Source organism: Micromys minutus (assembly GCF_963924665.1).
Source record: "Micromys minutus genome assembly, chromosome: 1".
Classification (NCBI taxonomy): domain Eukaryota; kingdom Metazoa; phylum Chordata; class Mammalia; order Rodentia; family Muridae; genus Micromys; species Micromys minutus.
The window spans coordinates 120,340,528-120,357,938 of NC_137969.1; the positions used below are offsets into that span (position 1 = coordinate 120,340,528).

A 17,411-nucleotide genomic window follows, 5' to 3' on the forward strand; every position below is an offset into this window, starting at 1 on the left:
CTGGCATGAGAAATGGCCATGGTAGGAAAGAATGTGTCTAAGAAAGAGCCAGGCCTGGTGGTATCTTTGTAATCCTGGCACTTGAGAGGCTGAGGCAGGAGACTAGCATGAACTCAAAGCTAGACAGAGATATATAACAAGACTCTCTTGCAAAGGATGAGAGGAAAGGAGAGAGGGAGGGAGGGAAGCAGGGAAGAGAAGGTGGGAGGAGGGAAGGAAGGATAAATGGATTGCTACATTTCTTCTGCATTCCCCATGTGATGTGCTCTAACAACTCACCAGTACCGCCTGCTGCCAAGTCACCATGGAGAAGCCTTCCAAATCTTCCTGAGGTATCTAAGGAGTTCTTGGTCTATTTCAGTTTAGTGTTTCTAACACATTATTGGTCAACTGTTTCTTAGGGTTTTTCAGTTTGTGGGTGTTGATTTTTTTTTTTTTTTTTTGTTCTCATTTAACTGTTTTGTTTGTTTTATTTGTGTTCTTGTTTGTGAAAGACAGGGCCTTGCTCCAGGTTAACCTACATAGCTACTTACTATGTACTTACTATGCAGCCCAGGTTAGCCTCAAACTCATAGATTGACCCTCCTTTCTGGTCATCTATTTTTATGCTTTTCTCCCTTGCTGGGTTATAAATCTCCTTGAATCCCTGGTATCAAGTTCAAAGATTAAGTGCTCAGGAAATATAGTATTGCATGGATGAGATGGGTTCTGAGTCCTTCAACAGGCCAGAGGCCTCCCTCTGTGTTGATAAGAGTATCTTCCATCTATAAGACGCTCAGGCCCCTGAACTACATTCATTATTTTTAATTGAAAAAAATGATTTTTTTAAACTATAATTTAGAAACACTGAACACACAGGGACATCCTGAAAGTACAATTCTCTTCTTGACCTTTTACTATGCTTCCATCTTGGGTCCATAGACACATTTATAAAATTAAGTGGGTGGGTGGAATGTCTCATCTCAAGACCCTTTTTGGCTTGAGTACTGTATTAATCATCTCTGGCTGACAGAACAAAATGTCATCCAGTAGTAGCTTAGACATAAGAAATGTGTTCTTCCACAGCTTCCAGTGGAGATGCAGAAGTCAGTCTTGTGTCTGGTAGCCTCATCCTGACCTCACACAGCTGCTCAAGATGAATGGGGGCTCCCTTTCTCTCTCCCCACTCCCCCAACACTCAAAAAGGCCTCCAGTCCTATCAGATTAGATCACTATTTTTAAGATCTCACTGAACTCTAAAAGTCGTATCTCCCAATGCAATCACAGTGGATAAGGGCTTCAGCAATTTTGTTTCAGGAACACACTTTGGATCACATTAGTCATTACAAGACTCTGGGGATGACCCTTGGTTTATCCCAAGCGTTGGCTATGTATCTTTGTAGCCTTTAAGACTATTACCTAAGCTTCTTTCCATGTGGCTCCCTGTAAAACATCTGCATTGTTTGCAGGAGCTGGCTTCTCCCAAGTGCTTAAGGACTCCTCCATGGCTCCTGCCATCTCTCAGGTAAAGCTGGTTACCAAAATGAGATAATCCCCATGTTGGAGTCATATCCCAGGTCCCCTGTAGATTTAGAGTGGATGTACTGGGAGCATCACCTGTTTCTCTTCAATGTCTAAGCACCCACCCAGCTCTTAAGGGTGTCCTCACCCTTAACGACAGCAAATGGCAAGAGCTAGCATATATCAAGTACTCACCTGCCAAGCACACTTTGTCAGGTGTCTTAGTCACTGTTCTATTGCTGTGAAGAGGCACCATGACTATGAAAAGGCTTATGAAAGAAGCTATTTAATGGGGGCTGGCTTACAGTTTCAGATGCTCAGTCCATTATCATCATGGTGGGAAGCATGGCAGCATGCAGGCACAGGTGGTGCTAGAAAGGTGGCTGAGAGTTCTACATCTCTACCATGGGTAGCAGGAAGAGTGAGATACTGGGACTGGCTTGAGCTTTCGAAACCCCAAAGCCCACTCTAAGCATCACCCTTTCCGACAAGGCCACACCTACTCCAAAGCTACACTTCCTAATCCCTCTCAAGTAGTACCACTTCTTAATAGTCATGCATTTGAATATTTGAATCTACAAGGGCCATTCTTACTCAAACCACCACACCAGGCTTATCATGTGTTTTTATGGAGTCATCCTCAGAACATCCCTATAAGATTAGATATTACTCTTTCTTTCTCCCACTTTGAGATTAAGGGAGGGTTTGTGATGAACTCAAGGCCACCCAGCTTCTAACAACCCACTCCAGAAACCACTGCATAGACTAGTAGCAGACCACCTTCTGTGCCTCACTCTAAAGAGCCCATCCTCCTCCTCTAAGCCGCAGTAAGAAACAACACACTGCTTTTTTGTCCTCTGTGATCTTCCCCAGACCACCTCTCTGCTGAGGTGATGCATAGTTTTTGCACATTGAGCAGTTCTCCACCTCTGCACACCAGCTGGGTGTAACATAATCCAACTAACTTCCTGCTTTACCAGTCCACAGGTAGCACCAGATGCAGCAGGTTAAGGGCCAAAGCCACAAGACTCTCCCATTCCATATGCTGGCTACAAACCTGGACCCTGAACATGTGGCCAAGCAGCCATAAATCAAAATTTAAAGGTGCCCTGGATTGTGGAACTAAGAAATTATTGGGTTACTGGTTTCTTACAAAGAATAGTTTAAAGAATTGGATGAGTAGCCAGATGATGCTGAACAAAAGCAAGGTCTAAAAGGGCCATAGGAGCATTTATACTACACAAGGGCATTTATACAAAATTTTGGCAACCCCAAGTGCCTGTGGGATTTTCAGAGTTTAATCTCTATCTAATTCCCAATATTTATCATCACCCTACACAGTGTGAGCATGCACACACATGTGCTCTCAAGAATACACACACACACACACACAGTGAGAGAGACAGAGACAGACAGACAGACAGACAAACTCAGAGAGATTGAGAGACAAAGAGACAGAGAGATTAGTTGATGATATTGAACCAACGAAAACCTCTACTTGATGTCTATAATAATAGGCACACCCTGAGGCTATCCAGAGAACCCCACCTAAGTCACCTTAGTAGCATAAACCCAAGTGCGGTCATCAGGGTTGCTTCTGGAAGCCACTAGGACTTGGGAAATTGCACAAGCTTTAGAAGCTCTATGTCAGGAGCCAGAGACAACAACCACATCTATTTGTTTGACCATAGCTCCCTATATAGATTCTATGTGCACTTTGATCCTTAGAAGTAAAATTGATCATAAAAAGTAAAGGGGGGAGGTATATATACCCAAGTAGCAGACATTCCGGGAAGCATCTAATGTTGCTGATGAAAGTCCATGATGGTATGTATACGAGGCCATGTGATTAGCTGAGCTCTCTATCTGAGAAGGGCCGCTCTCTTCAGAGCTATCCATATGACTTCCTCAACAAACACACTTGGCCCTTTGTCTGTGGGTTCTGCACCTACAGATTCTGCCACCCACTGATAATGGAAAGTATTTTAGGAAAAGCTGTCACAAGGTCGTTGGCACTTGCTGTCACGCCTTCTTTGATGGTTGCATCTGTAGTGTGTGGAAACTTGTTCATTCTTCCCTAAACAATACAGAATAATATCCATACATACATAGCATTCACATTGCTCTAGGCATTATAAATTATCTAGAGATGTTTGAAAGTGCTAGAAGCACAGGCACCATCTAAAGAATAAAGAATATGGGAGACTATGTGTATATGTGGATTATGTACATACTCATATATATAATTATATGTAAAAACTGTATTTTATGGAAAGGACTAGAGCATGTGGGGTTTGAGAACCATCCCCTACCTCATAGATATCAAGGGATAGCTGTCCGTCAAATCCAGGGGAAAATTTGTATTACATATTCTAAGAGTTGTAGGTATTTTTCTTAAGGAATTAAGTTGGAGCCCCACAGAAGCTTTCTTGCACATTTACAGTCCCAAGCAACCCAACAATGGACAGCCATGAATGGGAAATCCAAGAATCTAGTAGTTGCTCAGTCCCACAAGGCTAGGTGCTTCAGCTGGTCTTCTGTAGAAGTAGATCCAGGCTGGCCTTGAACTCAGAGATCTGCTTGCCTTAGTCTCTTGGGATTAAAGGTATGTGCTACCTTGCCTGGGTCTAAGCTTTTCATGGACACTATGCCTCAAGATCCCCAAGTCAAGATCCAGGTCAGAAATCTGTGTCTTCCAGCCTCAATATCTGGATCACAGGTGTGCCCTCCATTTCTGGATTGTAGTTCATTCCAGATGTAGTCAAGTTGACAACCAGGAATAGCCATCACAGGGCCCAATAGCAAAGTGCCTTCCACATCTCAGCAGATGTGAGGGGCATCTAAATGTATTCCCTAATGTCACTCACACATATTGGTCATGTTGGGGATTCCATAAGATCATTGAACATAGTATGAATGTCCTATGTCCCTTACATTTTCTCTGGGGAGATTTTAGGGAATCTCCTAAAGGGGGGCATAGAAGGCTGGAAGGAAACAAGGGAACCTGCCCTGAAGTGACACTTCAGGGCAAGCAGGCTGGAGAAGGAAAGAGAGCCCAGTGGAGATGAGTATGAGACTTAAGTCCCCCATAACCACCCTTAGTGCCACCTCTATGACCTGCCCTACACAGGCACACAGCAAGCACGTCATGCATGTTATGTGACACTGGTTCTTTCAGAAGAATCCAAAACCAGCAGTTGTCAAAAAACTATTATTTAATCATGTAGCTAATCTTCCTTTGACAATGATACTACCTGTAATAGGCAAAGTCCTAGAGGGGATGGAACAACTCCCTTCAAACCAGGGAAGCCATGTGTGCTTTGCGGTCATTTGGTTATACAGATATGGGAAAAGCTTCAAGCCAAATGAGCCGATGAGGTGACGTGGACTGTCAAAGCAGGTAGGTGTTCCCACCTGCTGTGGTTTGAATATTTGTCCCGTGTCCCACTTATGTTGAACAGAGAGCAACAGTGCTGAAAGTTGTGAGGTCTACAAAGGGCTAGTACCATGGCTGCTAAAACGAATGCAACAGATGTGTCCAGAACAGTCACCATGCTCCTTGCTGGCAAACCTTACCATGGCTAGCACCTGAGCTACTTGCACCCGATTCTTGTGTTTTCCTGACTCTTCTGTGCTGCTCTTGAAACTGAACTATTAATAACCACTATATACTGCCACCTGGCGGTGTCAAGTCAAGAAAAAAAGCAAATTACATTTCGCAAAAGCTACTGAATACAATCTGGTGAGAAGGTGTAGGGAGGCCACAACATTCCAGAATAAATAACAGGAAATGATTATGACTAAAGCAAAAATCACTCCATTAATAATGGCTACACTATCTCACTGACATTTGTTGCCACTTGGAAGGCTTATTGTAAAGTGGGAAGAAAAAAACATTAAAACAAGAAAGTTCCTGAGCCAGCACCAGATAGTAAACACTCACATGTCAACTGCAGCATTTCTTGCGTTTTATTTTATTTTTAATTGCATGCATGTGTCTGGGCATGCGGACATAAGTGTAAGTACCCACAGAGGCTAGACAGAGCATCAGCTCTCCCAAGCTGGGAGCCACCAGACATGTTGGTGGGAACCAAACTCAGGACCTCTGGAAGAACAGCAACCTCTCTCGACCACCTTAAATCTCCCCTCCATCCTTCGTGGTGCTAATGATTCAGAAGTACTGACGGTAGGCCATGATAGGAAATGGTCTACATGCTTTCATCTCATTGAACTTCCACAGGAACCCTGATAAGCAGGAACTATTACTCTTCCTGGCATGCTGCTTAGGTAGGTGGCACTCGGGGATAAAGAAAGTTGCCAGGAGTTGTAGGGCTCCCAAGTGGGGGAGATGCAAATGCGGCTCCTCTCTGACCTAAAACTGGCCACTTATTAAACTACTAGTGTGGTGTTTATAGAGATTTCATAGAACCCCATGCTTCTTACCCAATCCCACCCTACACACATACCTCTCTGAGGAATGCGGCCATGAAAAGCTTAGGCCCAGGCAAGGTAGTACACAACTTTAATCCCCAGAGACTGAGGCAAGCAGACCTTTGAGTTCAAGGCAAGCCTGGGACAACAAATTCCAAATCCAAGTGTGGGGACACACATCTTTAATCTGGGCCATACCTCCTGCTGGAGGCCTGCCTAAGGACAATGGTAAAAGGAAGGCTCACTCTTCTTCACCGGCTTGCACTTACTTGCCAGTGCATCTGTTGGAACCTACTTCTTCAGGATTCTGGTTTATCTAGAAGACCAGGTGAAATACCCAGCCTTATGGGACTGAGCAACTACTAGATTCTTGGGCTTCCCATTCACAGCTGCCCATTGTTGGGTTAGTTGTACTGCAGACTGGAAGTCATTCCAGTACTTTCCCTTAATATATACATTCTATAAGTTCTGTGTCTCTAGAGAACCATGACTAATAGACCCCTTCCCCCAAGTACAGAGAGGGAGGGGCAGAAGGGGAGAGCCTGAGAGACTAAGCTTTTCCAGGGAGCACCCACAATACCATTGTATGCTCAGAACCTAGCACAGTACCTGGTTCATACAAGAGGCTTGGTGAATACTGCAGAAGTTAAAGATGCTTCCTGATGTTTATTCTGCCAATGGCTTATCACACTTCTACCCTTTTTTTTACTTATGTATATGTGTCTGTGTAAATATGTGTCATGTGCCCACAGAGGCATCAGACTGTGAAATTGGAGTTACTGTAGGCAATTGTCAGCTGCCTACTGTGGGTGCTTAGAACTGGATTTAGGCCTTCTGCAAAAACAAGGAGGGCTCTTAACCATGAACCTTTCCCCAGACCCAGTCAAGCAACCGTCTTAAACATATAGGCTAATTAGTAAATCAGAAGGCCAGGGGAAATGTTTTTTAAGATCTGTCAAAATGACTGTCATTTCATAGGGTAAATGCTATCAGGGTATTTGAAAGGAATGTGTCTCCACACTAAACTTGCATAGCACAGCGTCCTGTCAAGTTCAGGGCAGTAAAGTCAGGGATCAGGGCCTGGCCTGTACCTCTTGAATTCTGAGAATGGAAGCATCACAGTGCGCCTTAGACACCCTCTCTTGTGGACATCCCTGACAAGGCCAGCTGTGTCACCATCATGGAGGCAGCCTTGTAAGTGATGCAGTTCCAACAGGCCCAAGGGAACCTTCCACTGAGCAGTGCCCCTGGAAACCCAGCTGTGACTCCTGAAGAGGTGACGACACTGGCTTCTGTTTCCTAGTCCAGGTGTTCTAGAAGGCCCTGTTGTCTACACTAGCTTTGGGTTCCCCAATACTCAGCACCCTCCCCAAGGACCACCACAAGGAAAAGAGGATTCATCCGATGAACCCCCAGGAACGTTTCCTTAATCTGAGACTCTCTCTTCTTCCAACGACTCTGCTTGTTGCACCTCTGTCTTTATCTTCATGGTCTGTGGCCCTGGTTGTGAAAACCTGAATCAAACAAAGTGCCAGAGCTTTAGGGAGTGAGGTGAGGAACTGGGTATGGAGGAGAAACACTGGAACAAAACTTTCCTCCACTGGGTCAGAACCATGACTTGGGACCCAGAGGACCTGAGTAACCTCTCCACTAGCTCATGGGCTCTTTTGCAAGCTTGCACAAGTTCCCTAGCACAGGGTAGAATGGATGCCATTAGGACTCTTCTTCAGTTTTGACAAGATGACATGTAAGCCAAAGCAAGCCATGGACAGATGGTGCTGTAGGGCAGTTCTCCTTCCCCACTGTCATCCTGATGGTGAGATCCGGAAGAGCGCTTTGATACCATAGATTCCTGTTGCAGACCAGGACTGCATCTGTGATGTTGGACATGGAGTTGTGGCTAGGATCCTGATACCCAGGCACAAACGACACCTGGCACTGTAGCACTGATACTGAAGACTCCCAGTGATAAGGGAGGGCTTCCTCTCCATTATAGTCTTTCAAAAGCATCCCACAGCATGGGCTCCATCACTTGCTGTCAGGATTTGAATAAGGCTGGCCCAGGGAGTGGTAGTATTAGGAGGTGTGGCCTTGTTGGAGGAGGTGTATCACTGTAAGTGTGGGCATCAAGACCCTCATCCTAGCTGCCTGGAAGTCATTATTCTGCTAGCAGACTTCAGATGAAGATGTAGAACTCTCAGCTCCTCCTGTACCACGCCTGCCTGGATGCTGCCATGTTCTCACTTTGATGATAATGGACTGAACCTCTGAACCTGTAAACCTGCCCCCAATTAAATGTCCTTATAAGAGTTGCCTTGGTCATGGTGTCTATTCACAGCAGTAAAACCCTAAGACAGAAGCTGGGTACCAAGGACTGGGGTATTGCTGTGATAGGCCTGCTTTTGTTTGGCAGAATGTGGATTTGGAGACTTTGGATTTGGAAAGTCTTGGAATGTTTTAAGTGGGACTTAATGAGCCGTCCTAGTAGGAATATGGAAGACTTCGTTGCTGTGAGTGATTTGAACTGTGCCAACCTGGCCAAAGAGGTTTCAGTGGAGAAGAACTTCAGCATGTGGCCTAGAGGCTGTTTTGTAATATTTTGGTGAAGAACATGGCTATGTTTTACACTTATCTGAAGAGTCTGCCTGAGGCTAAGATGAAGAGCCTCAAATAAATTGCATTGACAAAAGTCACAGAAACGCCCATCATAGGGTGTTTGTTTTCTGGTTACATTTCATGAAAAGCATTTTGAATAAGCATAGCAAGCTTAGAAAGGAAAAATATAAAATATATGGTTCAAGTATTAAAGGGGCATCAGGAAGTGAAATGGAACTGAATCCTGTGTTCAAGGACAGTGGATTGAAGGGAGGGGTGACCTTGGTGCAAGGTCATGCCCAGCTAAATTTAGATCCAGGCTTGTAGGATACAATCCTTTAATCCCAGCAGGCAAAAACAAGTAGATTTCTAGATTTCAAGGCCAGCCTTGTAAAGAGCAAGTTCTAGGTGAAGATACGCTTGAAGCCAGGCATGGTGGTACAGCCTTGCTCCCCATCCTCTGGTCCTTCCACTCTCTCTAGCCTCTTGTTTCCCAAGCCTCCATCTGTGTCTTAAATCCACATATATTTGTTGGCTCTTTCCTTCCATGGTGACAGAGCTGCCCCTTTCCCTTCTGCGCTCCTCTCCCTGTGTCTTGTCACCTGAGTATTCCTCCCTGAGCAAAAATCCTTGCTAGTCCTGTTATTTTGATGGGCTGATGACTCTGGGCTTGGCCAATGAAACCCCTATAAGCTGGCTCCGAGTGATCACACTTTCTACCAGCTCTTACCCCTCAGCACCGTGGTGAATGCTGCCAATTTCTCTATTAAAAACCTCCAAGGTTCTCCCTATGCCCACTCACCCCCAACACCTTCCCCCACATCCACCCCACATCCCCATTGTAAAACAGGCTTTTCCTGCCTGGAGACTTCATCACTAACTAATGTGGCCACGACCATCTTCAAACACAGGGCTGTTTAACTTCAACAGGAAACCCGGGGCAGACTCAAGCAGTACGTGGAAGTCCAGGGACAGGTGGCGCCAGCAGTGCATGGACTCAGCCATCCTAATGGTGTTTGCTTTTCCTCTGTGTAAACCAAACCCTGGCTGCAAAAGATATGCCCTTTGCTTCCCTGTGCGGGTTATATGGCTCCAAAGACGAAGCTCGTTTTGCTTCCCCTTAGCCATCAAGAGCTCCCGCTGTAAGTCAGGCAGCTGCTTCCAAAAGACAAGCAGATGGAAAGAAGTACCTGCTCCTTCAGAACTCAGTGGTCCTTCAGGGGCTGAGTGTTTCTCTGCTCTCTCTGTGTATCATGCTGGAGAAAGGATGTTTCCCTTTTGCTTGCTCCAGACTGGATAATAGATGAGATATTGATGTAGTCACGGGGAATGAATTCAACCCGATCTGATATGTATAAGAGAGAATAATCACAAACACGGGTGTGTACTGGCTTGTGGGTGGGGGTGGTTCTGAGCACATTGGTTCTGCTCATACCTCATAGATTAAATGGAGAAATAGTTTCCCCGCCCTTTTCACCTGCAGGGTCACACAGCCTTGAACATTTGAGCGGGTTGAGAAAGGAATGTCATCAGGAAAGGAAATCATAGAGTGGAAAAAAAAAAAAAAAAAAAAAGGCAGGACCTGAACCAGGAAGAATGTCCTGCTGCTCGGGCTGGTGCCTGACTCAGAAAGCATGGGTCTCAGGTATGGAGCTGGGCCTGAAGGAAAGCCAGACAGTAGACCCTAAGGGAGTTGGTGCAGGAGAAAGACAGGAAACTAACCCTGGAGAGGGAAAAGGTACTCACATAACCCGTAATTGAAGGCTTTGGGAGAGCAGTGTGAATCCTTTCTTTCCCTGGGAGAGAAGAAGGGAACCTCCAGACTGCAGGTGAAGGCCCAGGATTCAATCCCCAGCCTCTGTCTATCTGCTGCCTGCTCTGGGAAATCAGTAGTTTCAGAGGAGGAGTGTTAAATCCCAACCATCCTTGCATTTCTAAGCAATTTGCTCTGTAGTCTGAGTCCAGCAGAAGGTTTCAAGTTTCACTAGGTAATGGGTCTCCCAGCCACAGCAGGACATTGGGAGGTATCTTGAAAGTTGTTGACCAAGTGCCCCTCCTGCCCCACCCCTGCCCCCTGGCTTCTTTCTCCCTCCCTTCCATCTGCTAAACTAGAGCTAAACTAGAGTCTCCCTTACCCTCTGGCCTAATCTTTTAAAAACAAGATTCCAAGTAAGCAAAGGTATTGCAGGTTGGGATTTTAGAGCCATTCCTGAAATGGGAAAGGAAAAGAGGGGCTGGAGGAAGAAAAAATGTGCATGGTGCTTCTTAATCTAAACTATTTCTCCATTTAATCTATGAGGTATGAGCAGAAAGTGAGACAGAAAGAACTTGTACTAGGTGTGTGTGTGTGTGTGTGTGTGTACATGTGCCTCCAATCCCTACTTTCTCTGCAGTGTTGTTGTACTTGGGTCTATATATGTTTTGCAGTTGATGTTATGGTTGACAGACCTGACCTGTACCATTTGGTCTTTTATTCTAGAATCAGCTACTTCTTGGTGTTGCTAAATGCCTGTGTCATGGCAACTATATTGCATGTGCTTTTTTGTGGGTATAAAGCAGGCATCTTTTTAAAATACAAAAAGGGCTCAGAGAGCTGACTCCATCCTTAATATGGATCAGAAACAAATCAGTGACATGTTCATTAGTAGCTCCTGCCAGGAAGACAAATAAAAATTAATCAAGAGGGAAGAGGCAGAGAGATGGCTATGTGGCCAAGTGAACCTACAAGTATGCTGTCCCAGGGATTTGGTGCTTGGGGAAAAGAGTTTGTATAACCACTTCTGTGCTGCTGGAAAAGCTGCTACAAACTTGGGATTTCCAGACAAGGAGCCAGAGCTCCTAGAATTAGTCAGTGTGTCGCATTAAAGAATACTAATGGATCCTATTCCTGACAAGCTCCCAGGAGTGAATGTTCCTCGAGGGATATATAACTCCCCACCATTGTGTTCCCTTTATGTCTGGGACCAAATCTCCTTCTACATTTGGCCTAGGGGCACAAATGTAACTAGACTTTAGAAGCTCCCATAATGAGGTTCTTGTTTATTTCATATATATACACACATACACATACACATATACATATATGTACACTGTAACTGTCTTCAGACACACCAGAAGAGGGCATCAGGTCTCATTACAGATGGTTGTTAGCCACCATGCGGTTGCTGGGATTTGAACTCAGGACCTCTAGAAAAGTAATCAGTGCTCTTAACCACTGAGCTGTCTCTCCAGCCCATATTGAGGTTCTTAACTTGATCACCTCCATGTTTGATTGATAGCTTGCTTTGGCCATTCACAGATTCCATGGATTCAGGTGGGCATATCTTTTACTTACAAATCAACTTTTCTACTTACTGCTTGGGTATTGGATTTTATCTTATCACCATAGGAATCACCCTGTAACCAACCAACCAACCAACCAACCTGTAGTTCATAGAAGCTGCTGCTGTTTTCCCTATTGGCTGAAGCTTAATGATCTAATTTCTGTCTACAAAGCTTTACCTTCTTTTTTTATTTATTGGATATTTTATGTATTTACGTTTCAAATGTTATCCCCTTTCCCAGTTCCCCCTTCTATCCCTCTCCCACCCACCCACTCCCACCTTACTTAGTATTCTCCTACAAAGCTTTGCCTTCTAAAAGACTCACTCCTCCCAGTAGTACCACAGACCAGTGACCAAACCTTCAACACAAGGGCTTTGGATGTACATTCAGGTCCAGACTATTTCTGTCTGTCTTAGGGTTTTACTGCTATGAAGAGATACCACAATAAAGGCATCTCATATAAAGGACAACATTTAATTGAGGCTGACTTGCAGGTTCAAAGGTTCAGTCCATTATCATTATGGCAAGAAGCATAGCAGCATCCAGGAAGACATGTGCTTGAGGAGCTGAGAGTTCTATCATTTGTTCTGAAGGCAGGCAGCTAAGAGAAGACTGGCTTCCAGGCAGCTAAGAAAAGGGTCTTAAGGCCACACCTACTCCAACAAGGCCACACTTGCAAATTCCCTGCGCCAAGAATATTCAAACCACCACACTGTCTTAATACCCAAGAAGGTGGCAGAGGTCCTCTAGGGATTCTTATACTTCCTGCTATTGAGCAGGATTCCTGGGTCTTTTGAGAAGGGTCACAGGTCACTAAACATCACAGGTCCCTTCGCTCCCTGGTATTATTATTCCACCATGATTTTCTCATCTGCACATGGGGCTGGAATACGAAGCTTAGATGACTAGAAAGTGGTCTGTGTGAGTGAAGTGTAAACAATGTTTGAGAACTCTGAATCCATGCATGGCTTTAGAGACATGAGGGGGTTCTTTCTTCATTATTCACATGCTATCCTTGACCAGAACTTATGCTTAATTTTAAGTGTCTAAGAGAGTAAACTTCCTTCTCACAAATGTGGTTAATTCTTACTCTTTCTTTTCCAGATGGTAATAAAAAATAATCCAGATGGGGTGCAGGTGTTGTAAGATGATACAAAGGTAAAGTAAACATATTGTAAGGTGCATTTGTAGTTACTCTAGAGTCCTGTTAAGACCATTCCTATAAAATAAGGCACAAAAGTAAAAGAGGTCTCTAGGAAGAGACAAGTAGGAGGGTGTTGGGGTAGAACAGTAGAAGATGGGGGGGGGGTGGATATGATCAAAGTCCATTATATAGAGGTATGAAAACATCATAATGAAGCCCATTGTTTTGACCAATGGCAGATGCTAAAGCAACAGCAAAAGTAGTAGAAATAAATAAGAATGTAAAGACACTATGTGTGACAACTGCTTAAAAAGTAACACACTCAAACTGTGGTGGATTCAGTGCATTTAGCCAGCTCATGTTGGACCCACAATGCCAAGACATGAAGACTTGGCTCCTTTTGGCATCGTTTAAAAAGCATGTGGTCCAGATATTAAACAGCCAAGCTCAGGTTGTAGAGGACTCCTGAAGTACATAGTGACCTCACTGACGAGTTCAGTCACCTGTCTTGTGAAATTTCATAAAAAATTTGAGTGAGGTGAATCATAAGCAAAACAGATTAACTGATTGCCTGACTACTTAGGCCTTTTCTGCTCTTCTCATTAGCCAACATTTTTATGCCAAATGGACTTAATTCTTTTAGACACAATCACAGGAGCCAGTTTCTTTGCCAGTTCCTCTGTTCCCATGTCAATTAATTGATGTCTACTCCTTTCGCCCCTAGCTATCTCTTTGATCCAGTTCAAGTGCCCTCCCCTGGTTTTGTCAACGAAGTAAACAACTGCAAGTTGGAGGAGGATGACACTGTCAGGCTAAAAGGGACCCAGAACAGTGAGGTTGAGGTGCCCAGGAATACTCTGCATGGTGGGAGCCTGAGCAAACCAGAGAGCAGAAGAGGTACAACTGGTCTACCTCACCAAGAATCACTTCCCCAGGAGGACTCAGAAGAGAAACCCTGTGTGGAGAAGCATGGTATTGTCAACGGCATCAGACCCACAGTTACTCTGCAGTCTGTCAGGAGTCCCAGGCCCCACCAGGTTGACAGTGGCTCCTGGGCCAGCAGCCCCTGGGCAGCCACCATAGATAGTGCTCACCCGGCTAAACCCTTCCTTGAAGGAGAGGACTATAGGAACCAAAGCTGCATGCTGCCCACCGTGGAAGGGACCCAGATGGTGGAACATGGAGACTCCAGATCCCCTGATGAGCCCTTGGCAGAGGCAGATCACATCCCATACATACCAGCCCCAGATTACCCCCAGCTCTGGAGCTCAGCAGTAGACAATGCAGATCCTGAAGAAAAGTATTGTCTCTTTGAAAACCAATCTGAGGTGGATCCTCTGCCAGAAATTCACCCCAGGGTGAGCCAACAAGGTTTGAGCATGCCCTTCTCCCTGAAGAGAAGCTGGGACTCACTGAATGAGGCAGGGACAACAGAAGTTCTGAGTGTCTACTTTAAAGAGGAGGATCCCACTCACCCTACACCAGTGACTGATTCTGGAAGTGAGCAGGAAGATCTCCACACCTACAGTGGGGACGGGGAGGGTGTTGTGGCAGATGAGGACGCTGAGGTGGCAGAAGCCCTCGCAGCACTAGAAGCTGCTACTGCAGGAGAAGATGCAGATGATGCGGACTAGGAGAGGGGTGAGATGAGGCAAGTGAGCTGCAGTCACAGGAAGCAGATAGAGAGAAGCATGTGCCCACTCTGCCAGCATGCCCCGGCAGCCTTACCAGCTGTACCACTTGTTTACATCTGTTATCTTCCCATGTACCTGTGTCATGCTGCTTGTTGTAGAGAGCATCCCTCTACTCTGAATGCATTCACAATGCTAGCATCAAAATAGCAGTGGGCCTCCATGTCCATGACCACAAGTGCAGAAGTTAAGCGGCTTGCATGCTGGCCCTAGAAGCTCCCCCAGAGCATCTGTCCAGATGTGTATGACAATGTGCTGACATCCCCACACTTGATCCCAGGGCCACACAAACATGGGCCATTCTGTTTGAATGTATTTCTTTACCTTGTTTTTGAGAGCCAAATACTTCACCCACCCTAGAAAAGATAACTATCCACTTAAAGTGCCTACTGTGTGCCAGAGCTTAACTTCAGGGACAGTCACCCAGGGAACTACTCACTAACCACTTGTTGAACATCAGGTTAAACTCAGTGCCCTTCAGGGTAAAGCAAACTTGACCAGTGAACAAATGGTTAGTTTTCAGCTGTGCTATGAGAACACCTTGACCTTAACTTTTTTTACACTATTACTTTTTAATCTTTGGGATATGGGAGGCTGGCCAAAATACTTCTTAAAACTAGCATCATGCTTGAGGTTCAAGTTTGTGAGTGTTTTGGAACAGCATAGCCATTTATGGATGGATGTGTGTCATTAAATGTCTGGTTCTCATTAAAGTATCACAGCATATGTGTCTTCCTGTCTTGTTGAAAAGCTTGATATAAAAGTCCCAGACAGAATTGGTGACCACTGGTGTTTTCTTCAGTTTACACACATAAACATTCATTTGCCTTAATGAAAAAGGAAGGGCCAGAGATGGCACTCCCTGTGTTAAGGTGGTATGGTCCATCTTTCTATTTATACCATGTTGGTTAGCCTCTGATCGCTTGACCAAATCTAGCCAGATAGAAAAGAGAACAGAAAACATCAATCAAGCTGTGTACCTGAGTCTCTCAAATCAACCACGGATATAATTCATGAAGAGAAAATACATATTGACTTCTGAGGTGAGCAGCCTACAGTCTCTGCCACATCAAAACTACCAAACCCAAAAGCCTACGCTACAACTAACAGGTTTTGAGAGGCTCAAGAACAGTGCTGATATTAGGGATAGCACAGATGATTCTTAATCCTTTGGTCCAGGAGAAGGAAGTCTTGAGAGCTACTGACATCCCAGCTTCTGTCATGTCTCCAAAATGAATACAAAAAGAAAATTCAGACAGAGACTGGGTAAAGAAGGGCTTGGTGCAGACAAGGCTTTCTTCATAGTCCAGGCTGGCCTCAAATTGACTGATCTGCAGCCACAGCCCTTTATGTGCAAGGATTGATGTGTGTGTTACTTGTGTATTTATGTACTGAGTGTGTTAGTTTCTCCCACAGGAAAAGTGCCACCAGGGACTTTTTCTGCTGAAGCCCATCAACCTCAGCATAAAACAAAACAAAACGAAAACACTGGTTGCAGCCAGGATGGGACTGAAGTCAGACTCATTTGCCTATTAAAGTAAGTCCCTTGAAGTCACCTATCTGCCATCCTTCCTACTAAAGGAACTACCAAACAGGTGCCATGGGCCAAGTTTAGGTATGGCATATGTGGTGATTAAGCTCAACACTTTCTGAATGGAAGAATAAATGCTCTGCAGGTGGTCTGAGGAGGTGTCAGTCAAAATTGCTGAATAATGACTGGACTGAGGTTCTGGTGACATATATGTATGTCTGCTGCCGGGAGGAACATGGGGCCCACAGGAATCAGGATCAGGTTCCCTGCAGGCAGTTCACCCCACACAGTTCTGCTCTTCTTGAACCAGGCTCTCTGGTGGGCTGGAGAAGGGTGGAGACTGAGTAGAACAACCAGAGTCTTTATTCACTTGAGGATGGGGATCCCAAACAGGATCAAAAACCCTGAGAGTCAATGTTTAGGCCAAGCTGTTGGGTTGGTGACCTCGGTTTTCAGCTATCTTGAATTCAATCTTTAAGATCCCGAAAAAGTAAGAGCAAAGGGCATACCCTTTGGAGCCTTCCACTCCCCTTTCTCGATTCCAAATGTGGAGAAAGTACCTTTTTTACCTAATGCAGCCAAGAGGCATGGTGTTCAGGTGTCCAGAGGTCTGACACTAGGGCCCTTGCCCAGAACCTCACACACACACAGGATTTAGTCCCATTAACCCTAGAGTCACTCCCATCCCGAGTCTCTTGCTATGAACCATAGGTTTACATTTCTTTCTTTTTCTGAGCCTCTGTTTTCTTGTCTCTAAAGTAGAGACCATTCCTTTTTTCTAGCTTAAAGACAGATCCTCTCCAGCTTTAGTGTACCCTGGAAGCATGCACTATACTTGCCTTTAAAAAGTAAAGAGAAGGAAGAAACACACAGATTTGTAGACCTCAGACCTTAGAGACTTGCTGGACCTTGAGTGGGTAGGTCCCTGGCATCCACATTGTGATGTGGGCAGGTCCCTAGCCTTGCCTATCAACACTGAGGTGGTGGCAGTGGTAGCTACCTTGTTGACCTTACACTGGTCATCAAGAACAAAAGCTGCACACTCACCCTTACATCACATGTTATAAATAAATGCACTGTCTTGTTCTGGTGTGGTTTCTACTCCATAAAGCAATAGTAAGAGGAAGTAATAATTAAAATATCAGAGTTGACTATTTCCTCCCCATACCACTGGGACCTATGAAACCTACATAGG

General features: G+C 45.0%; 1 protein-coding gene across 1 annotated transcript in view; it reads left to right on the top strand.

The window, feature by feature from the left end:
• The window catches only part of PGCKA1 (PDCD10 and GCKIII kinases associated 1), a 78,033-nt gene extending 62,756 nt beyond the window's left edge, over window positions 1-15,277 (top strand). Inside the window, exons 3-4 of the mRNA XM_080918021.1 lie at window positions 12,955-13,008; window positions 13,719-15,277. Of these exons, the coding sequence (XP_080774147.1) occupies window positions 12,977-13,008; window positions 13,719-14,628 (942 nt within the window). The 5' untranslated portion in view covers window positions 12,955-12,976 and the 3' untranslated portion in view covers window positions 14,629-15,277. The remainder of the gene's footprint in view (window positions 1-12,954; window positions 13,009-13,718) is intronic.
• The last annotated feature ends 2,134 nt before the right edge of the window (window positions 15,278-17,411 follow it).